This window comes from Aphelocoma coerulescens, chromosome 3, assembly GCF_041296385.1.
Source record: "Aphelocoma coerulescens isolate FSJ_1873_10779 chromosome 3, UR_Acoe_1.0, whole genome shotgun sequence".
In the NCBI taxonomy this organism is placed as follows: Eukaryota; Metazoa; Chordata; class Aves; order Passeriformes; family Corvidae; genus Aphelocoma; species Aphelocoma coerulescens.
Window position 1 is genome coordinate 28879523 of NC_091016.1, and position 23960 is coordinate 28903482.

The 23960-nt window shown below is 43.3% G+C and overlaps 1 protein-coding gene across 1 annotated transcript; it reads right to left on the minus strand.

The window, feature by feature from the left end:
* Nucleotides 1-23851, minus strand: DTL (denticleless E3 ubiquitin protein ligase homolog). Its single transcript, XM_069009581.1, has 15 exons — nucleotides 23772-23851; nucleotides 23508-23633; nucleotides 22578-22676; nucleotides 22186-22247; nucleotides 21974-22094; nucleotides 21431-21496; nucleotides 20175-20290; nucleotides 19421-19494; nucleotides 18387-18490; nucleotides 17335-17439; nucleotides 15247-15359; nucleotides 11652-11741; nucleotides 9736-9871; nucleotides 5166-6028; nucleotides 1-3671 (listed from the first exon to the last, which is right to left on the minus strand). The coding sequence occupies exons 1-15, from the start codon at nucleotides 23815-23817 to the stop codon at nucleotides 3603-3605; spliced, it is 2190 nt and encodes a 729-aa protein (XP_068865682.1). The 5' UTR covers nucleotides 23818-23851; the 3' UTR covers nucleotides 1-3602.
* Between the last annotated feature and the right edge of the window lie 109 nt (nucleotides 23852-23960).

Below are 23960 nucleotides of genomic sequence, written 5' to 3' on the forward strand. Positions count from 1 at the left end.
TAGTAGCAGGATGTATTTTATTTATGGTACACTGGGCCATACATAAATCAGAGAGAGGGAAAAACATGAACTGTTGGGTTCTGTGTTCTGTGTAGAGACAGAGGGTGATAATTTCCACTTGGAAAACTGTTTAGGTCAGCTTCAGGAGGGAAAGAATGAAATTTGATTTTAGTGGACCTGAAGATGAACACCATTTCCCATTTACTGGAAAATAAATATTGGTGATGAAAAACTCTTAATATTTGACCTTGAGGAGCTTCTTTAAAAGTCACACATAAACCCTTGAATACCTAGCTACCAAATGCTTTTGGCAATCCCTGGCTGAAAAGCATTTATTTCTAAACAAAACTTCTTAAGAAATTATATACCACATACAGAGAGCAACTAGAACATTTTTCAATGCCACAATAGTGTGTTTTTCTGTCACCTCAGTTTACAAGGTAGTGTGGATGCTCACCATACTGGAGATTCCAGCCATGTTCAGTGGCTGCAGAAACAACCATGCCAGAGGAAGACTCAAGCACTCCCTGACCAACAAGAAGTGGCCAGCTCTACACAAGAGGTAGTTAGACAGCACAGTCCCCTTGGTGGCAATGTTGTCCCCACACACTCACATCAGTCCCCTCCACGGTTTTGGTCTACAACTATCTGTCTGCTGAGGCAGGGAACTGAGGCAATTAAATTTTAGGTTTTCTTGGTAGTTAGCTTCCCCAAGAGACTCTGAAGTGAGTGCTATTCCCAGCAGAAATGCTTGCCCAGGCTTGCTGACCATGCATCTGTACAGATCCTGGGAGTGCCTGCTCAGTTTTGCCGAGCAGGGTTAGCCCCAGTCGCTGTCAAGCTGCCCTTAATCCAAACTGGTTGGCTGCTCAGAGCTGAGCAGGGGGAGGCACAACTTCCAACAGAGCAGCAGCAACAGCTCTTGGATGCAGCACCATCAGAAACTGCTGTGGTCAGTCCCAAATCCCACTTGGCAGCTAGAGGGTGAACACCGAGGAGAGACAAGACATCAGGAAGCACTATCATCTGCATGGAAAAACCTGTAAGATACTTAAGGTGGGATTTACATACATATGTAGGATTTGGGAATAATACCTTAAAAGGCTTAATGTGATTGTAAAACATGGAGGTCAGAGTTTCTGTAAATCCTTTAGAAGGAAAGAAAATTCAGAGGTATAGCTTGCTGGCCAAAAACAATACAAAGCAGCTCTCTGGATGCTTATTTGATCAAGCTTCTCAGGAAAAGGCAGTACTGGGTACCCTGAACCACCTGACATACGATTTGTATCAGCAATTTTTCTGGGCTTTTGCAATTTTGATTTTATCACCGTAAGGTCAAGGCAGTTGGACATAAAAAAATACGTTTCATTTAGTTCTCCTAGACTCTGAACCAGGTTGATACCAGCTTCAGATGAAAAAATAAATGCCTGGTGGTCCATAAAGCAAGTTGTTCCACTAAACAAGTACCACCTGAAAGAAGAAAATCTCACATGCCCACAGAATATTATTCATCCAAGTGGTAACCCATAAGTGTGTATCATTTCTAGGTAGTCATTTACAAGATATAGGAGATAATGTTTGGCTGCAGAACATTTCTGGAGGAGCAAAATATTGTGGAAAAGTGGAGAAACATGAAATCCTATTGTTGAAGTGTCTGATGACTCTCATGTATTTCAATAGGGTTCAGATTTCCTTATTCTGCCATGTTTGTTACAAACTGCATGGAAGAATCCTGCATGAAAATCTGGCTGTAGGCAAGGCAGGTTGTACCCCACACAGTCGCTATAATAATTAAAATTAAGACTGAATTAAATCCCAAACCTACTTATTTTAGGTTATGTTTCTACTACTTCCATCTACTTCAATATCCAGAAGTAGGTTAAAATTAAACTAGCAGATTTTTTTATATTCCTGTTTTGCCTAAGGTACTAGATCTATTCAGATAATCACTTTTTAAAAATCAAATTTTTTAAGAAGAATTATAAAAATATGCCTGAAGCACTACATTGCCTTTCATAGGATGATGGCCTGTAATTCAGTAAACAAGAGAAAGCTGCTCTGGCCCCTATTTGTACTCGAGTGCTTCTGCTAAAAGATGCAACATGATAGTAACTACTTTTCTTTTTTTTAAAAAAGCACACTACACATCTACTTTTGCTTTGTAGCTGTAACAGACCTTTCACAAAAGCCATTTTATCTCAAGTAATTTATTTCCTTGCAAAATACAATCTACCACATAAAATACAGACCAGCATGTTTCCTTCTACTCCCTTTCAGCTACCTTGCTTTCCAATGTTACTGTGAAGTAGGTGTTAAAATTTAGGATAGAAAACATAAGTTAGTGGGATCCTATCCCCTTCAAATACCTCAATTCTTCTGCAGTAGAAAAACTTACTAGGGATTCAGAGAGTTTGATTGGTTTTGAAGTTCACAGGAACTATTACACCAGAAAACAGAGTAAATGCTCCAACCTAAGATGAGGCTCTTCTAACAGAAGATCCTACTTCTACTACTTCCTGGGGAAAGCACGGCTGAGGAATTAGTGTCATTAGCCAGCAGGACAGTGATCTCATTTCAGTGACCATGTTCTATCAGCATCGGGGATGACTTACAATGGCAAAGTGTTTAAAATTAATATGTAAACACTCTCAAGTGCTTTCTAAAATGTCAGTTGCCTCTCTCCCAGTTTATAAGGTATCATTTTGTAACTACTGTATTATAAAAGTGTTATGCAGGTATGTTATAAGCAGTTACTAATGCCTTTGCTACAGGCTAAACCTGTAAGAGCTGACTGGCAATGGGCTGCTAGGGGATGCCTATTTAGGATAGACCAAACCAATTCTTCTAACACACCTCACCAGTATTTTATTTCTGAGAAGTGGTAAACTTTTGGTCTCAAGAGCTGTAGTGCTGATGGTTCAAGAGGCAGCTAAGTAGATAAATACAGTAGTTTTCAGCGTGGAGAAGAAAGGGGATGGCAAGGGGAGTACAGGCATTACGTACTTGTTATACTTTGTCTCTTCTTACATCATAGTCACCATCAGATGGACATGGGGTATTTAAAAGCTTTTTATATTTAATTAACACATTGCTAACTTCCCTGCTGGAAGCAGGCAGTCATTGCACTGCTAGAGGAATAACTGCAGAAATGCCATTTGGCATGAAGAGGCTCAGCTGTACCTCCAGTAAGTTTCTGTACACACATTCAGGAGGGTTTAATGATTTACACATTACTCTTAAGTAGAGGCAGTTTGAACAGCAGATTAGTAACATAAACTGACAAGCTATATGTGCCTGTCAACAATACACAGCAGAACTGTTGCTGTCTTTGGACTAGAACAGTTGCCACGTAAAAACCACTTTGTTTATAAGAAAATACATACCCTAAGTCAGAAAGAGACCATGAGTAAGTACTGTGTAGATTTTACACACTCAGCTGACTTCAACTGTTAACAACTTTAAAAACAGGAATACTAAAACCTCAAGTCTGTGAAGTTCTGACAACAAATTGTGTAATCCTGGTGCATCGTTGTTGGCACTGTTAGGTCTGGTCTTGATACCTCGGTGTCAACACCCCTCAGGTGCAACCACTGCACGCTGCTTCAGTCACTCTGTGGCTTCCTGTGGAAGTATGTGCAGATCTTCCTCATGGAAACGGAAGTGGCTGCAGCCTAGCAAGAAATAAAACCAAAACCAACATGAAACACTTCTAGGTTAACAGTTCATATGCTGCAGGAGTCTCAAAGTCTCCCCTCCATCACCATTCCAGTTTGCTCGGCTTCCCAACTAAGAGAGTAAATGAAAGGTTCTTTGTAACTATCTGTCTCACAGATAGGAGGCTTAGTACCTACAGGAGATGATGTCTAAATCCTAGGGTTGTCCCACTGCCATGAGAAATGCACTTCAGCTGCAGTTTCAGCTTCCCTACAGCAGATAAGAGAGCTGCAGATTTCCAAGATACAGTAAAATCAAGGAATGCTGTTGGGTATTCCTGGCATCTCCTCAGGCTATGAGAACACCACAGGAGCATCCCAAAATCTGAACCAGAGCATACTGGGCAGAAAAGATAATTGTTCTATAGTAATCTCTCTCCAGGGCAAATCTCTCTGTCTTGTGTTTAAACACGTACAGCACGAAGCACAAGTAGTCACAAGTAGCTGTAGGTTTCCTATAGCCACCATTTCTTGGTACAGCCATGACATGAAGAGTACAGCTGCTGTGAATAACTTAAGGAGTGGTGGCTTGCCCACGTCATATCTGACAGAAGTGTTGGAAGAGATGAAAACAGGTAAATGAGAGAAGCCTCTATAATGGCAACAACTTCTAGCATCAGATATTCAATTGAGAGTACAACTAAAATTTGATGATTGAAAATTTACCTAACATTTGCTGAAATAAGACTCAGTCAAAGACACTGGAGGATTTGGGAGTCCAGTTTCAGAGACAAGTTTGGTTTGTTTTAAAAAATGTAATTGTAATTTCCTAGTTAAACCCTCAGGCCAAGGTTTTTAGCTGCTTTATAAGCTTAACTTTCATTTCAGATCCTAGGATGAGCTCTGTGCCAGGCTTCCTGTACACCAAAAGTAGGATGATGTAGGTCAAAGCCTGCCCTCTGACTCTTGCACAGCTCTTGTTTTCTGCCAGTTTTCCATTGAAGGAACTGAAGGCATTATTTAATGCCCCACAGTTTTAACATGGGTAACAAATTCTTTTGCTACCTGAGCTGGCAGAGAATTTAGCTCTTTCTTCCAGTGCTTAAGTAGCTTTCCAGTAACATAAACAGGCAGATGTGATGGTGAACACAAACAGGAGATCTGCCAGGAAAGCTGTTGGCATTATTGTGCCTCTCAGAGTAGAGCTGTATTTAAGATGACGGCTACATCCTTCAAATATCCAGCTGGGAGCCGCAAAGATCTCTGAGCTCCTGCATGCCTTAAGTCCCTTGAAAATGAAGGACACATCATAAAAATTCTGTTCCTGCATGGAGGGGATTAGTAGATAAAAGCATTAATGTATCTGGCTTATTAGGCCAGAAATCATCCCTTTTGTCCATAGTCAAAGGGATCAGGTAGTTCTTTGTGTCTGAGCAGGAGAGAACAAACAAAGGGAGAGTGGCAGCTAGGGATCACTTCTTTCATGACAATGTTGTTGGCTGCCCTACTTACAGTTTTCGGCGAAGTGGCCACTGCCACAGACTCTTGTCTTTTGGCACCAGGACTGCAGGATGACAGGGGGCTGTTTGATGTGCTCTGGCTGCCAGCTCTGCCAGTCCGTAGCTTCTCTCCCAGAGCAGACAACCAATTTTTTCTTTCAGGAGAACTGTTCTCTTTATCTACTACCTCAGTGTCTTTCCCATGTGGAGATCTGAAAAGCTGGGGGGAAGTTTGAATGCCTGATGGATTAATATGGATTCCAGAAAGGGAAGGCTCTTTTGGGCTGTGGCTGGAGCTTTCATGGTCGTTAGCCAAGTGAGCCAGGCTGAGAGAGTCTTCATCAGAAGCTTTTTGGTCTGGAACCAAGTGACATAAATTCAGCTTGGATTTCTTAGCTGCATGGTCCAGCTCAGTGACACAGCTACAGGCCTGCAGACACTTCTGCCCCGCATCACCCTCCTTGCTGCAGTCAAGCCTTCTCTTGGCACGCTTTTCAAACTGTGAGTGTGGGACTTTGGGAGGGTAAGCAGCTTCCAGGAGACCCTGGGGGACTTCTGCCAGGGCTTTTCTAGGAGAAGGAGCCTTTTTCTCCACTTCTGAAGGAGAAGAGCATGGAGTCCTTGTAACCCAATGTTTGATGGACATTTTGGAGGAAGGGATCAGATTGGGAGAGGCACACGGGCTGGCTCCAGGGGGCTTGGCTGGGGTGGAGGCTGTGGTGGTTGGGGTTTTGACAGTGACCGTCGGAGTGTTGGTTGGCAGCGGAAGGTCTCCAGAGTAAGTGGGAGCACAGGCAGCGGGCCGTGGCGAGGAAATGGACATGCTGCCCGCTGTCAAGGCCTTGGCAGGAGTGCTCTGTGGGCTGGCTGGTCGCCCTAAGAGGGGAGAAATAAGTAGTCTGATGAGGAACACAGAACAGCAGACTAAGGACAGTCCTTTTAAAAACACCTCTTCCAACCAGGAGAGGAATCAGTGCTGACCATGTGCCTCAGACCTAGCCTTTTGAACTAAGAAGTTGTATAAATCCCTCTGATTTTAGTTAAACTAGTACAAGTCCTTCATAAAATCCTGTATCACACCACTAAAGTATAATATAGCACATTGGAGTAATGTCTGCCATCTATCCCTTCAGTAATAAGCTCTCTTACATGAGCTACAGCCAAAACGAACAGACAAAACAAATCTGGAATCTTCCAAGTTTATCCAGCCTTGCTGGAGCTTTGCATTGGTTCAGTCCTGGGAAAAAGGCTGATCCCTACCTGCTCTGCATCTTTAACAGCTGCATAACCGAGCTGAGGGACAAAGGTACTGTAAGCAGGTCCCACAGCTCCAGGAGGCCTTACACTGTGATGCCCCACCATGTGAATAATGCTCCTAGTCAGATATTACTAGCTGCATATTTTAAAGATTTTTTTAAAGTGTGAGAACAGTGAAAGACATATTTTCATTCTCTCATCTTTTTTGCTGGAGGACTTTATGCAATGCTGTATCAGAATGGAGACAGCAGTTATTTAACACACCCAGGGAAGTTTGAGAAATTCTTCCCCTCCTGAACAAGGATTTATATTCCAAAGGAAATAAAATCTGTCATTGTAGTAAGTTATTCCTTTAAAACAAATTATTCCCAAACAGGTATTTCACAGTGGCTTTGAGCTTACCAGCCAAGATATAAATGCCTCTGCTTGTAAAAGAGAAGTTCTGAACACCCAGGAAACAGCAGTCATAAGTAGGGGCCTAAGGACCTCACTAACAACTGTGGGAATCATACATAGCAAAGATCTTGGTCTGCAGCAATATTAGACAGGGTTCTTTTATTTTAAAATTTTTTTTTTATTTCCAGCCCCCTCCAATAGAGAACACATTAGTGGGATTGTAAGATGCCTGTTTTCTCATTCACCTAACTCAGGCTGATGCAATTAAATAAGGTAGCGCCTTAAGTTACCCTGTGCACGAGGGCACTTAACATTTGGTGTATACCAGGGCTTTAATCCAAACTCCCCGCTCTCAGCACTAGCACTTCACTAGAACAGTGACAAGTCTAGTGTGAATAACCTGCCATCTTCTTTACTATGCTGGGCTGTCTCACTAACAACATACTGACTGAGTACCTACATGCCTGGTTATGTACCATACTAAGCCTCTTCTGATCCTTCCTTTCACTGTATTATCTATCTAGTATCCAAAATACACCTACTGCTGCATCAGAACAAAACTGAATAGGACCCCATATTAAAGAATCCCACTACAAATAACTTCAACACACAAAACAGAGTTAAAGGCTCCTTTCCTGATAAAATATGCTAGTCCATAACAACTTGCTTCAATGTGGACTACGAGAATGTAATTTCTTCTCCTAATCTTTAGTTTAATGAGCACATACAAGACACTAATAACTCAGCTGGGAAATTAGTTGCACTCGAAAATCTGAGCTCCCTCCTAGAGGGAGAAGAAAGTAGCAACCTCAGCAATTCTTGATCCATAATGACCATTACAAATTCATTCAGCAGAAATATTGCATGACTAGTTGGGTATGAACACTCTGAATCCCAAACCAGTCTGAAAGTTGTGCTGTGGACACACTGGACAATGGAAAAAGAGTTATCCTGGGAACTGGATGAGTGTCATGACAAGAATCAAACACAAATTTGAGATAAAGAATAGGAAGATCAGGCTTTTTTTTCTAAGGCTTCATGTATTATTCAGGCTTCTACTAAGCCAGATTCAAGCTGTTTCCATTTATGCTGTCATTGCATGTAATACAATACTGCAAATACCTGCAGTCAACCTGCATCACACCAAAGCAGGTTATTTTGCATGTTTCCTACCTTCTCTGACACAAATCTTCTAGAATGGTATTATCAATCTCCAGATTTAAGAATCACAAATTGTCCACAGACAGGCCTGCTCCAGAAATTTGGTTACACAAAACCACAGTGAAAGTAGTACAACTTAAAGAAACCACGAAAGTAATTGCCAAAGGAAACTCTGCTTGCTACACTTGATGATATAGGTCAACAATCAATACCTCAATCTCACAATTTGTTCCACAGAAATGGGTGGGGAACTACTAGGTTCATCCCAGCAGGTCTGAAATAGTATTCTGTTTGCCAGCTCTGAATCAGTCTCTGCAGATAACTCCTATATTCTAACAGCACGTGTTTTGTGCTCAAGAGCCAAGGTCAGCAGGAAGCCTGCTGTTGTGTTTGCAGTGTCTGTGTACTTCCTCTTCCCTCCTGTGTTGCTTTAATGCAGCAAGAGCAAGGAGAAATAAGTATTTTTTCTGGTATTATTGCCAAACCTGACTTGTAAAGTTTTAGTGTATAAGATACTTTAGATTTCACGTTTCTGGTCTAGACCTATGCTTACTTCTGTTTTTCTGAAACACGTAAGGGATTTTTGAGCCCTCTCTGAGGAAGAGCGTGTGCACACACAAAACAATTACCAGTTATGGAGTGGACCTGGCACTCTCCCTTCTATTGTCCTGCAAACTTCCTGCTAGACTCGTTACTCACTGGCGAAAGGTTAGAGGTAATGTTATCCCATTAGTGGGATTTGGAGACCTTCAGCCTTTATTTGCGTTAGCCAAGATGAAATTCATTTGGAGGGTGGCTTGAAAAGATAGGTGGAATGCAGGAAGTCACAGCAGCAGCTGCTGGGAAGCTATTGTATTCTTAGTTCCAGAGCTACTCCACAGAGAAGCTCATCTTATTACTTCACTCTGGGGGGAGGGCAGTTCTTCTTTCACCTACTCTACTGCAACAAAATGCAGTTTTCAGACAAATTAAAAGTAGTATTATGATTTGGGTTCCTTTGTTCTGGTCTAGGGTACTACCTGCTTAGTGACTACCTTCTACAGAGCCCACATCTGCTTGCTAGCTCAGAGCATGCTGCTCAGCTTGTCTGAGTGCCCAGGCTTTGTAGAAAGGTACAGCATTCATTCACTAAACACATGAATAATTCTGGGACATTATAATCATCACAATTATCTACATGTTTTTTCCAAGTACTTTCACTACACAGCATGTGGCTGTATATGGTCAGTACCACTGACGAAAGATGAAGAAGGAGACACAATACTGATAATTGCACCTGAGAAATTTGTCCATGATTCAACTATGGGCAGAAACAAACAGTTCAGAGTTCCAAGGCTGTGTATGTGCTGCCAGCCCTTTCCAGCAAACTGGAAAAAGCATATGATCTTACTGCTCTCAGTTATTATTTGATATAAAGAAAGAAAAAGTGTGAGTTTTTGCTACGGTGACATCTCCTTTGGCTGTTCAATTATCGAACCCTGCTGAACCCCACTGAAGATCTGGCTGCCCAACAAGCTGTGTCAATGAATATTTGTTTTGCAGTCTGGCCACACAGACTTTGCCAATACTTGTAAGCTACTTCAGCCAGCCTGTCCTGTTGATGGCAGACGTATTTACAAGTAGAAGTGCTTGTCTGGCTATATGAGTTATTGCCTAATATGAGAAAAACCCCAGAAGGTTAATAAGACAAGCCAAAGGCTTTCGCTGGTACAGAGAACAGACAAAATTCAGCAGCCATGTTGCAGAGCAAAATAGCTCAGAGGCCTCACCTGCTCCATGTTCTTCTGGTTTCTTCTGAGTGACCCAGCCCACCAAGTTGGCTTTTCTGGGTACTGATTTCTCCTCCTCAGGACAACGTCGTAAGCGCCAAATCCTCACAGTGTTGTCATCAGAGCACGTGGCAATCTAAGTATAAATTTGTGTGTTAGAGTAACCAGGGCACATCCTACAGATCACTGGGTGAGTGAACTGGAGCAGCTACACCCGACACAGCATGCCAATATGAATGATGGTGAAGCTTGGCTGAAGGGGTCCAAGACTGACCATTAAACAATGAAAAGAACCCAACTCTGTTTCATTACTGTACCAGGCAGCAGTATTTGCTTTAAAGCAGGCAAGGCTGCTGCATCCACGTCTTTCTGCTATAGAAATCTCAGTCACCACCAACCATTTGTGTCACATGGCTGTGTTAAGAGACACTGGTCTGCTCAGTAAGGGTCATGGCACATTTTAACATTTCAATCCCTTGGTAGAAAAAATCAGCCATGCTCCTTTTTGCACCTGCATCTTGATCTGCCTCTGTTGCTGAGGTCATCTTCTGCTTGGGGACAAACATTTGCAACACACTGAGAAGGTGACATTGGAAGGTTGTTGCATGAGCTGTGCTATCTCTTCAGAGTCAGATGTCAGCAGTATCTGGCAGAGAACCCAGCTCTGCCAGGAACACTGGTCTAGAGCCCTGCCACAGCATCACGTGCTCCAAAAGGATCTCTGGAATACCAACTGAAGGAGCAGCACCCATCTAGCCCACATTTTATGGCTCTGTTCAGGCAGATTAGCTGGTGACTCAACAGGGAATCAGCAGAAAGAAAAAGGAAATGCTGGGGTGAAAGTTCACAGCAATCTGAATGGGAAAGTGTGTCTACTCAGACCTTTTTCACACCAATGTTGTCCCTACAGAAAGCAACCTTGCCTCTCAAATCACACCAAGCAGCTTCCTGACCTGTCTTAGCACCACATTTTCAATTTTTCTTCATACTTTGGCATCTGAACAATGGCTGACTATTTCTTCCCTGTGTCAGTAACAGTTTGAAAGGCTGAATTGGTCTGCATTTCCAACACATCATGATCAGGATGCTGGGCTACCTCTAAAATCACAGGTTTCATCTGAAATGCCAGTTCTCATATTGTGCCTCTTACGAAACTAGAACAATTCCTCATGTTTGCCTGCAGGACTCCCAACTCCTACACTGTAATGCTCTTCTGAAGCCCTGGTGCTGCCTCGCAAGCCAGGAAAAGCAGCTGACCTCTTTAATATTGTGGGGTGGAAGAAACTCTTAGGACACTGTTCAGGATTTTTCAGGGTTATTTCTAGTTTTGAGCTAGGCCAAATATTTGAACAAACTTCCTACTTCAGTTGTTTTCCTTATAGTGATACCTGGTGCATAACTACTGACCCAATATCACTGGAGGCTCTTTTTGTCATAAAAACAGCTCAGATTTTGAAAAGAGGTCACACTGTTTTTTGAAAAGGGTCCATATGGTTTTTAAAAGGCGTTCAAAACTTCTTGCCACTCTGTACAAGACTAGCAGGTGTATCAATGGTTGGGGGAAACGAAGATGTGAGTATGGAACAACAAAACAAGCCTTTGGCTTATGAAAGCCCCGATTAAATGATTTCACTGTTTTGTCTCTTATAGGTAGTATCAAGATCTTATCAGGAGAAGTCTTTGCTGATTTGCAATTTCTTAGGACTTCTCAGTTAGCCTAAATCATCTGAAAGTAATAAAAAGGTTCTGATACATTGTGCTAAGACGACACAGTTGGATTACTGTCCCCTAAATGAACATTTTTAGAAGTAATTGGCTAAAACTTTCCTCCCAAAACAACAAATGCTGCTGCCATTTTGAAAAGCAAATGTTGTCACATCACATCTATTGTTTCACAGTAAAGACAGAAAACAAACCTTAGTGAAGTCTGAAGGACACCAAGCAATGGAGGTAACTTCTTGAGAGTGACCAAGGAGTATCCGTGGAGGAAGGCTGGGCTCAGAAACCTTCAAAATTCCACAGAAAAACAAGCAAACAGTCAGAAGGCACACAGCCTAATATACATCTCTAAGAAAAGACCCCATAGCCCACCTGGGAAGCATGGGGATACTTCCTATTTTTCTTGTATGAAATGCATAAATCAAATGGTCTCAGCCTGTCATCATAAGGCAACAACTGAGGAAGCCCTAAGCAGCAGTTTGTGGAAACACTTGTTCAATTCCTGCTACACACAGGAATTCTGACTCCTGAGTTGTCAGCCCAAAACATGACACAAGCATTTGAAGTACCTCTACCTGTTCCAGGTAAGATGCTTAAATGTTGGGAGGCTCATATTTTGCATCAGGTTAGGCAAATAGTTTCTGCTGCCATTTTACCAAAGTCCCAATCAAAGGTCAATGGTTTATTAAAAAACCAAAACCATTGCCAACAAAATCCCACAGATGAACCTTCACTGGCTTCAGGACTGGCATTTGTGCAACTGCCAAGTGCCTGTTCCTCCTCCAACCAATCAGCTGGATCAGACACCCTCTTAAGAGTCCATAAAAAAGCTCTCTAAATCACCCACATTCATTCAACCGATCTCCTTTTCTCTCACACTCTTCATAGACATCTTTCTCCCGTTCTACAGTATTGCTACTTATCTTCAACTCCAGCTCTTGTAAGTGACAGACAGAGCTGAAGCCAGAATTAAGTGGCCCAAAGAAGAAAACACACACACAGACAGAGATTCTGTCTTCTTTGCTTGCTTTCAGCAGGCAATCCTTTCTGGAGCTGTGAGTCACCATCATTGATGTAACATTATCAAGGGGATTTGCATAAATGACTAATGGAATGAACAGATCCTATACTATGTGGGAAAAGGAGTAGACATTACATATAGGTTTCAAAGATGGAAGACTTTGGGAAAGGCTTCTGATTTACACATATTTTTCTCTTGTGGATCATCTCCTACAACAGCCTGCAAAACTGCAGCTGAATATCCAGCTTCAGAACTTAAGTTGTTCTGATACAAACAGGTTCATCTTAACAGGACGCTTTTTTTTCCCCCCTGGCATGATAGAGGCAATCACTTGACTAAATATCCACTAAATGCTTTGGTCAGAGCATTCCCTTCACTGCCAAAACATGCAATGCCATAGAAACTAAATCCCTATTTAGGGAATAAACAACAGATCTTGGTGCAGAGAACACCTTGACTTACAGTTAAAAGCAGTCTTGCTATTATACACTCATAACAGGCACAACAGTGGTCCAGTAGCCACTGATTGCTGGAAGGAAAGCAGCAGAAGGGAATTACTCTTTCTAGGACACGGTGGTTTTACACTATAGCAGTGTAAATTAAATCAACTACACCCAATTTACATTACTGTGAAGGGAAGAAGAGTGCAGAGTTATGGCTGTGTCCACTGTGTTTGGTAAAAGACTGTGCATGTTAAGTCAGGATCAGCCACGGCACAGGCTGCTTTTTGTGCCTGAATTGGCAGGATATTGTTGGGGAAGTGAGGCCTATTGTGGAAAGGTTAAAAAGAGAAACCTAGGAAATGAGACTTTTTTTAGTTACTCTCCTCACAGCTGTTACATCCATCTTCAAGAGGCAGCATAGAATGGTGTCGATAGTTTTGTGCACCCTATGGCACAGAAGCATGTACATTCCAGGGCTGGGACAGACCAAAGCATAACTTGATACGGTTTCCTGGGAGTGATCCACATCAAAGGATTGAAAGAACAATGGAAGTACATGTCTACTAACAGTACTTTTTTATTACCAGGAAGGCACCTCAGGTGCCATCTTTGTGGAGAAAAGCTGCCCTTCAGCTTTTATAATCTTACGGTTGTTCAAGAGTGAGATTTCATTAATTAATGAACTTCTAATTTAAAAAAAACCCAAACCCAACACAATAAAGGAAGTGTTCATTGCCTGGAAGTGACTTCCATATGAAAACAGACTCAAACAGCATCCTTGTCAGCAATAACTTCTATCCACAGTGTTCCTCACCCAAACACAAACTTAGCACTGATGCTAAAGTTTCTCAAAGAAATCATCTAAATGGAAAAGGTCTTCCTCTGCCTTTCATTCCCCTCTAGCTACAGAAAGAGCTCTTCATTAAGGTCTTTAGAATGTTACCTGTTAACTGCTCACGCAACACCTAACCACAGGTTTTTTCACAGTATAGTAAGTCCTCATGCCATGAAAAGATATACATGTTTCAGAGTCAAATCTGCTAACATTTAAATTAAGAAGCCTCTGAATATGACAGATCTGGGAAGAGACAAATTCATTGGAAGTCCCACTTTCTAATATGACCATGGGATTAAAATAAAAGTAATCGTCTGATGATTTATTTTATAAATATGCAATATGATCTGTCACTCACATGCAATACCAACACAAGCCTTCTGTACATTAATACATTTTAAATGTGCCTAAATGCTTAAATTTTGAGATATAATGACATCCTCCAATACTCTCAACTGAGTCCCAGCCTGTGTTCCAAGAAAGTATCAAAACACATGAATGCAGAGTGTGCAACTCCAGTTCACACAGCCATTTTTGCTGAACTTGCACAGAACACGAGTAAGGTTAAAATTACACCACTTGGCACAGTAGTCATGCTACCACACTCCTGCCTCTAATGAGTGAGCAACCTAGCTGCTTACAAGTGTTCTCCAAATTAAAGAGGCTACATGCTCAAACCACAACCTCAGCAGGCTGACCCTCTCCTCTGAGAGGTCTGCATTTTACCTTCAAATTTGTTGCGAAATGGATACACAAGTCAACATTCCCTAAAAATTATCCCAAACCTGAAAAAGGCAGTCACCTGTGGTTTCTGTCTATTCTACTTCAGTAACTACTCTGTTCCCATTTGGGGAACACGGAGAACAGACCTCAAAGCATGCCTTATTCTGAGGTGCCTGCCATTACCTTGGTGACATTTGCATTTCCTACACATCACTGCAAAATGTTAAGTGACGAAGCCTCTCAGCTGTCAGACAGTGCTTTGGAATTTTGCTGAAGGCTCTACCTGAGCCCTTGCTGTAATACAAAGGCTTTAACTACTGTAAATTAGGCATGAGAAAAAGCTATGGCTGAGGCAGGAGCTGGAAAAGGGAGAGGTGGAAGGAAAGAGTGCCCTTTAAAACAATTAAACTTTCAGGTTTCTGCTAATGTGCTCCACTGCTAAATATGAACTGAGAATTGTCTACTTGTCATAGCTGCCTGAATCAACAGGACTGAAAGAGGATTTTAATGCCCATTAAAACCAGATTAAGAACAGCACTTGCAACAAGCAGCAGCGATGAGAGACGTACCAATGGCAGGAGGTTAGCTCTGTTTTACATTAAACAATTACATGAAGCCATGACAGCAACATACACGCTCCAGGCACAACATGCCAGGAGGTAACCCCATGCTGCTTTGGGCAGGACTGGGAAGCAAGGAGAGTTCTGTGTGAACATGAAAGGCAAAAGCAGCTCCAAGTTGCATGCTTGGGTCTCCCCCCATTGCCTCACCTTCCAGATGTATGCATTGCAGTCACTCGAGCCACTGACCAGGAACTGGTCATCTGGGCTGGTGCTGGATTTGATGTAAAAGGTTGAATTCTGGTGTCCGCTAAAAACAGCCACTGTGAAGAGAAAACAAAATAAAAAGATAAATAAAAGCCCCACTCAATGCACAGCCCTGCAGTCAGTTGTGCAAGGAGAGCTGATCTTACAGGCTTTTCCTGCCTAGCCACATATCCTTTGGAGAAAGTGGTTGCACTGCTCCCTTGCTCTGGGGCTCTGGCAGCAGGAAGTTTTTATTATTCAACTGGAGCCCTTCAGACTTCCCAAACAAAGCAACGGCAGTTTCATTAAAGCTCCAGCTTGACCCATAACACAAGCAGGCTCAGCCATCACCTGGGCTGCCAGCCTACTCTGGTTCAGGTTCCTTGTCTCTTTCTCCCTCAGTGCCACCACCAGTCCCACTATATCAACAAGGGCAGTCCCACAGCAAGGGCCTTCTTCCACCCAGGTGGCAACAAACGCACTGGCTGCTCCTTCCTCCCGCTGCTAGCAGCTTTATTTCAACAACAAAACTTGCATTTTGTCAGTCAGGCTCTCCTGTATTTAAAGCCTCGGTAGTGTTTGCTAAAGCCTTGAAACCATCACCCCAAATGGCTGACATTGCCGCTAACCAGAAGGGCCTTCAGCTGGCATGAGAGCCGAGTGTGGATCTGGAGGGCTTGGCTGCACCATGTCCTGTCCTCTCGTGGGGCACAAAGGACAAGTTGCCCAGTGTAGCCCCAGGCTGGGCTGGCACCCTCTCCTCCAGCCCTGTTTTAGTAATGGCTCTCGCAAAGGAAATAATCCACAGCCCACAGGACACGCGGCTGCCTTCGGCGGCCTTTGAAGAGTTGCAAGACCCCAAAACACCCTTTGCATTTTTTTTGCCCACAGCTCTCCCAGTGCAGTGGCCACCAGACAGCAAATCCCTTCCCAAACCAGGCAGCAAGTGCTGTTCCAGGAGGATTTCCTGATGAACTAAAGCTGCCTCAGCGCTGGATAAGAGCAGCTGCAGCCGCGGTGAGGGCGCAGCGAGAGCGGCACAAGGGCGGGCAGGCGCTGCCCTCTGCGGGAGCCGCCGCGCTCCGAGGAGCCGCAGCACACGAGTTCCGTGCAGCTGGAGCCATGGAGACTGCTCGCCTCGGCTGCACACACGAGGCAAGAGCTCCATGAGGAGGCCGAGGGCTGCGCTGGCGAGAGCCTGCTCCTGTGAGGGGACAGGCCGGGCAGCCCATTCCCACAGAGCAGCTGGCGGTGACACGCAGGGTTAGCCTCAACAACCAAGCTATTAATATTTACTATTTGCAGCACTCCTCCGCTCTGGAAGCATTCCCACCCACCAGACTGCCTTCCTGAAGAGCAGACAGAAGGACACATTGTTCATTTAACTTCAGTTAACTGAGACACTGAGAAAAGGCAATGGAAAATAAATTATGTGTCTGGCTGGAATGCATGTAACAAGTTTTGCCACTTTCTGGGAAGTGGCCACTGGCCTATGACAAAGCAGCTTCGTGCACCAAAGGCTCTGGGCCATCTTTTGCATGTAAAGGTCACAGACGCAGAGTTGAAGGAATCCGAAAGGCTGAAGCTTCTCAATATGCTGGGGATCCTTTCTCCCAGAAACTGTGGTAGAAGTTAAATTTAAAAGACACCTCAAAATATCTGAAGTTATCAGGTGATCACTTTTAATGGATTCATGGCTAGAAGTCTGACAAATCAGTGACTGCCAGTAAGGAGAAGATTCAAACTGGCTTCAGGCTGGATAGCAGCCATTCCTCACTGGATAACAAGAGCTAACGTGCAAACTACCATCAGTTTGTCTGGGTGAACCAGTACCTGCACTCATAAAAGTTTTTGTGCTATCAATTTCATGTAGATGGCTTAACACAAAATATGGATCTCTCCTGCATAGCTTTAGAGATAAGAGCATTGAATAGGTGTCCTCTTGAGTGTAGAACTTGGTCCCTGTCTCTCTATGTCAGAGGGACAAACTTGCCTTTCTACACTCTGTAACATCTGGTATTTTGCAGCTAGTTCCACAGAGGTCATGCTTACCTGGAGTGGTCCTTAAACTTGTCATATTGAACATGTAGATACTGTCATCAGTGCAGTTAGCAAAGAGATTAGCACCAGTGGAATCCAAAACCAGGCTAGAATATCCTACAGACAAAGAGAGAAGTTCTTAATAAAGAAAAAAAATTGGAAAAGAGACATTCTCAAAGAAATGCCCAGAGAAGGAAATTTGGAAAGGATCTGTAACATCTATGAGATTTTCATGGTAAAGTTTCTATGTTTGACAGAGCACTTGCTGAATAAGAAATGTTTCTAGAATAACACCCACATTTTCTCATGAGGATTCAGGGTGGTATATTAGAAAGGAATTGCACCTTCAGAGCAGGCAAGTGATTTATTTGATCGTTTCAAACAGATAACAGGAACAACCAATAGTAGAAGTTGAGGTCAAAAATAAAGAGAAACCCCCACGCTTCTGTAGAATAAACCATCCTCTGATTTTCTAGTGATTCAGGTTCAAGAAAAATCTTTCCCTGCGGACAAATTATTTCACAAATGCCTGCTCAAGGATTTCCCTCGTATTCCTGGGACTGATGCTGACCATTACCACATTGATTAGACAAGTCATCAGGAATTACTGTGTTGTATCAGAGCATTGTAAGGCATTAAAGGCACAAAGAAGACAGAGAAACACGAACAAGTGTGGTACTGTTTTTGATAACAGCTTCAAGAGGCGAAAATACAAAACCCCCATCCAGTCTGTTGTCTTTGCAAGCTATAATGCAAAGGAAGTTCAATCTGAATTTTACTCATGCATCAAAATGACTAGCTAAATTCCTCATCAAGAGCTCTACTGTTCCTCATCTCTGTTTAAGAAAATGGACTGCTGAAACTTTTGCTAGTTTTTGTCATTGGTGCAGTGATACAAAAGTTGGGGATGTTTGCTCTTCAACTTGAAAATTTGGTATTGGCTATCAAAATACCCTGCGAGTTTTCCAGTGTGATCAACAATTGGCTATAAGGATAAGAAATGTCACTTGCAGTACTTCCTAAATTCACTCTGCACTCTAATAAATCCATGTCCAGTGCCCTACCAAGCTTGCGAGTGCTGGTTCCAGGGTAGCAGAAAGACCTGACGGGCAGCGGGTCCTGACGGAAGGCGGCGTAGTTCCTGCGCAAGTCCCACACTTTGATCACACTGCAATAGAAAACACGAGTGTGTTCAGCTTCCAAATTTCCCTTGCCATGCTGATAAAGCCTTTTAGGAGCACAGGAAGTCAGGTTGTTCATGACTGAGGAGTGTTCAGTGCTAAGGAGACAACAACTGAGAAGCAGAGCAGAGCTGTGTTGAAAGCAGAACAATTCCTCTGCTGGCCGTGAGGGAGGAGGCAGCACTGCCTCCTGTAACTAATACAAGACAGAACAAGAGCCTACAAGCCAACTTCCTTCAACTAGTAAAAGGAAATACAAGGGTGCCTTTATACTTAGGACAAGTAGTTTTAGTTGGCAGTTTTAAAAATCAAGTCTTCCAGTTTTTCCCTTGCTCTTTGGGAGCAAGTCTCTGTCACGAACCATAGGCAGGAGAGTCAATCTTATCTGCCTCAGAAAGGCTCTGACCACATGGAACCTGCTAAAGAATCGAGTCCAAGAGGGTCGTTTCCATGCTAATCAATAAGACAGTTTGCTTGAGCTCCAAGATGCTGCAAGAGATCTGGCACCTAAGAGAATGAATCTTTTGTAACTCAAAGCAACGTTTTCTCAAGCACACCTACACATATCCAGGCCCTGACCACCCACCCACATCCAAAAAGGCTGTCTAACAATAGTCTGTCTGTGTGTGGCCTCATAGCTCCATGAGAACAGAGAGAGAGATAAGAATTGCTCTCATTCTGCCCCATAGCTAAGACAGTAAAATGAGCATTTACCACATATGCACAATTTGTCCAGTGCTGCAATCTCCAGCAAGGAAGTAAAGCCAATGCAAGCTGACAGCGTAGCTGTTGATTCCACCTAGCAGTAACTCTAGCCTTGTTGGCCACTGATTGATCTTAGAGAAGAAAACATCTGTACCTTTTTATGCCACTGAGCACACAGAATAGGCAGGAAAGCAGGCATCCTCCCTCCTTACCCATCAACAGCTCCTGCAGAGATAAGAGTATGCTCGTCCTGAAGCAGCACCACAGTTACACTCTGCTGGAAATCCTTAAAAAGAAAAGAAAAAAGAACTTTATTTTCTTTTAAGGTCAGCAAGATCTTGCTGCTTAGTTCAAGGCCATGTGAATGCAGGGAAAACCTCCTTCTAGCCAGGCAGGAGAACCTAGAAACACCAGATGTCATTTAGGACACAACAATCCTTTGAACACTCCCACCAGTGAAATTGCCACTGAGAGATAAGTGTTTGGGCAGCAGTTTAAGATTACACCTTTCAAGTCACAGATAAGAGAGCTGCATTCATCACAAGGTTTAATATATTAAAAATGATCAAGTCTTACTCCAGTAAGGCAGTAATTTGTTTGGTCAAATTAGGGGGGTAAAAAAAGACAGGAAAAAAACAATTACAACCCTTCATATCTCCCCCCTCAAAAATGGAATGCTGGCCACTCCTTTCCTCTCTGGGAAAAGAAAAAAAAAAAAGAAGATGTATTTTCACATAGCACTTGCCCAAAGTTGGTTTTTATGATGCGTGGGTTGTTAGGCAACTAAACAATGTCTAAAATTAGCCACAGCAAATGACCATGACAAAAAAACCTATCTCTGCAAAGATAAATGGAAGCATTTACCACATACAAGCCACATATTTCTCACTATATTTACTTAGGAAGAATTCTGTGAACAACACTGTCCTCAGAAGACACATTTTGTTTTGTTCCCCAGATACCTACCACCAAGGGAGCAAGTCCTCTCAGGTTCTGCCTCTTCTTCTTCGCTTTGGAAGGAGTCTGCTTGTCAGCCACGTTGTGTGCTCCACTGATTTGATTCACCTGCCTGTAGAAGCCATCTGAAAGAAATCAAAGACATCTCAGTTAGTAGTTTACACGCAATTTTTTATCACTTTAATAAAACAGGCATCAGCTTGGAATTCGTCCTAAAAGGTGGCTGAGGCTAACCTTTAAAGTCATTACTGTATTCTGAAAAGAAAAAATTGTTACTTAAATACGAAACCAGTGAAAAGAACACGGTGCAAAAAATTACAGAGATCAGTGCAGCATGGACAATGAAGTAAAACTGATCTAGGCAGGCTACCTTTGGAAATCATCACCCCTTGGTCTGTTTTTCATATCTCACATCTTGTTCCAGAGCATTCAATCCAACTCATCCCAAGCAGAACTGTACTCACTGGAAGGTTTCCAGTGCTTTTCCATTCTATTTTATAATTTTCTGTTTAGCTTTTTATCTGTTACTTTATGAAATGTACTCCTTTACTAGAGTGATGCACTTTTCTAGATTTTTTTTTCCTATACCTTCCAGTTCAGTTATGTACAGTCACTCTTTTCCTCCACTTGCCTGTTTGGAAAAGCCAGGAAACCTGGGACAGATGGAAGAGCAAGAGATGTTCAGGCAAAGAAACTGATGTGGCAGAGCAGGGAACTGGGAAAAGGCATAAGGGGAAGGGGCTGGAGAAGGAAAAGCTCCAGGAAACAGAAAGAGGAGCAGAATGAGCTCACACCGTATTTATAGCAGGTGTTCCCACAATATATTCATTGCTGCCAGCACTCACAAGCTCCTTTTTTTCTACACTTTCTGCCTTCCTTCCTACTCTGGCAGGAACCTTCCCACAGCTTTTCTTCACCCCTCTGGATGGCTCTGACCTAAGCAATCTCTCCCATCTCATCTGCTTTTGTACTGCCCTAACAGGGATGCACTCTGTACCCCCTCATCTCCTTGCCAACACACAGGGAATTATCAAACCAGCCTGTGTATCATGATGCAAATCTGGGACTGCTGTAAAGTGGAAAAATGTATTATACATAGCAGAGATACCCATTCCATCCTTTCACAGTACTAAAGCAGTACAGTTATCTGAGACTCCTCTGCTGCCTATATTGTAATCAAAAGTGTCAGTCCAACAAGTCCATCTGAGCGGAACTTTCATGTGAGACACCAAGCTTTTTTGGTACATATCTGAAAGTTTATTTACCTTTCTTGTTGCACCTGGTATCCCAAACCATGATGTTTCCATCTCTGCCTCCAGTACAGAAGACAGCTGAGAGAAAAAGAGTGTTATTAGTTTCCAAAAGCATTAATTTAATTAACTGAATGCAGTACAATGCCATCTATGTACCTCTGGCCCTTCTGTCCCAACACTTGGGATGCCAGTCCTGGAAATACAAAACTCAGGCTTATTGTTTTGCCATGCTTTTTGACTAGTTTCCTTACTCCTGCTATTCTTTTCTTACTCCCACTAGAGAAACCAGCTCATGAAAAGCATATTCACACACGTAGGTATGGAAGTAGATATCCTATCTTATCTTTGCCCCAGATCAGAAATGGGCAGATTTTAGGATCAGGACACCATCAAGTTCCAACAAAGACAGTTTTGCTTTACTGGCTGGGTCACTGCTCAGTCAGCCTGTGCTATTTCTACCTGTCAGTTTCCAAAGCCCTTTTTGAGCCCTTAAAGTACATTGCCAAGGGGAAAGAAGAAGGAAAAAAACAGACAACAGGGAATATCAACATTTACCTTTCTCAAATCTAGAAAAAGCAACAGACTTGAGGCTACACTGGTGACCTTTGCATATGCCAAGAAGCTCGCCAGCTCTCACATCCCACACCTTGGCTGTCTGATCTCCTGAAGCAGTGACCTTCAGAGGGAAAAATAAAAAGTTTTAGTCATTTTCTGTACACAGTTGCCAAATCATTAAAAATAAAGTTAGATGGCAAAAGACTGCTTACAATCCTGTGTTCCCCTGGCACCCAGGCAAGGTCAAATACAGCATTTGAGTGAGCCTGCCATTCTAACAAGAAAACAAAAGCCAGGATTAGTTCAGTGCATTGCAGAATGACATTTTGCAGAAGACTAAACGACATCAGACACTGAAATCAGAAATCTTGTCAACAGTTTGCCTTAGGCATGAAAACCAACAGAGAACAATTCATCTACTACTGCTGTTTCAAGAGCACATTCATCCTGCTGCTTTGTAAAGAAGACTCAGCTAAGTATGTGGAAGGATTTAAGTACTGAAATTGTAATTTATGTTTTAAGAACTTGCAAAAAGCTCTCTTTGATTCCAGCGAATCCCATACTTGTCACACCAAATGAAGATCACCTTCTATACAACATTTACCTTTAAAAACGAGCTTGCTGGTGGTCTCTGCTTCAGTATCATACAGTCTAACAAACCCTTCTTCATTTGCAACTGCCAGTACGTGCTCCAAATTTGGGGCTGAAATAAATTGAAATGTATTGTATTATGTAGCTAATACATAATCATGCCCATGCTCTTTGTGAAAGGCCACAGATGCTTTAAATAGGGAATGCAGCAAATATATGGCTGTGGAATAAACAGCATTTACACGGCAACCTAAATGTTAAAATACAGAAATACTGGCAAGCATTTTTTCTGGATGTTCCGCTCAGGAACGACCATACATGAGCAATCAAATGGCTCCAGGAGCAACTTTTGAGCCTCTCTGACCAGCTATAATAGTTCTCTAGTTACCGTTTTCTGTATCTATAGTAAATATCATCTACAACTTCCAGCATTTTCCACGACCTAAGTTGGAAAAGCAGGAAGCCACCTCGGAGAAAAGTAAAATCTCACGCCAAAACTAGAGTACAATGAATGAAAGAGTTTTGCCCTAAAGATCCGGGAGCTTCACTGCTTACTCCTTCCCCCCATCGTGGGGAAACGCTGTGTTTAACTGCCTGGTGACATCCATCCACCTCTGATTTCCACCTAATGTTCTCCACCCTGCTATAGCTTTCCTATATTTTGAACAAATCCCAGTCTTTCATCTATGTAGCCTCACGCTGTCACCAAGAGGACATACCTTGAAACAGACACAGATGAAACAAAGACACGTTAAAATAAATGCTTTGCAGTTACTTCTATGAGGGAATACTTTCCAACAGTATATTTAGGAGCACCGCAAGCCAATGTTTATCACGTGCAGGAGCAAGCACACCGTTATCAGCTCACTTTAAAACAAGGAACTCCGCTGACAGCAGAGCCCATACCCTGCCCCCCAAAAGGGCGTTCAGAAGGTGACTTTACCTGTAGAAAAGGTGCAGCCGAAAGGAGGGACCGGCATTCCCGTTTCTCCATAAGACAGGTGGTCATCTTCTTGGCTGCACTGGTAGTTCTCCAAGAGATGCTGCAGGGGAAGCGCTGAGGACCGACCTACAATGGGACAGACGGACCGTAAGCGCACCAGACGCCACAGGCTCGGGAGCCAGGAGCGGCGAGGCGGCGGGGGACGGGCGGGCCCGGGAGGGTGTGCGGGAAGGCGCGGTACTCGCGGGAAGGCGCGGTACTCACGGGCGGGCGCGGCGGCGGCGCGGCGGAGCAGCGCGCGGCACAGCATGGCCACGGGGACACGGCCGGCGCGCGCCGCGCCAGCTCCCGCCAAACCACCGGCCCGCCAAGCGCGCCGCGCGCCCCCATTGGCCAGCGGCGAGCGCGCCGCGCCGCGCCCGCCTCCTCTGATTGGGCGGTGCGGGGGCGGGG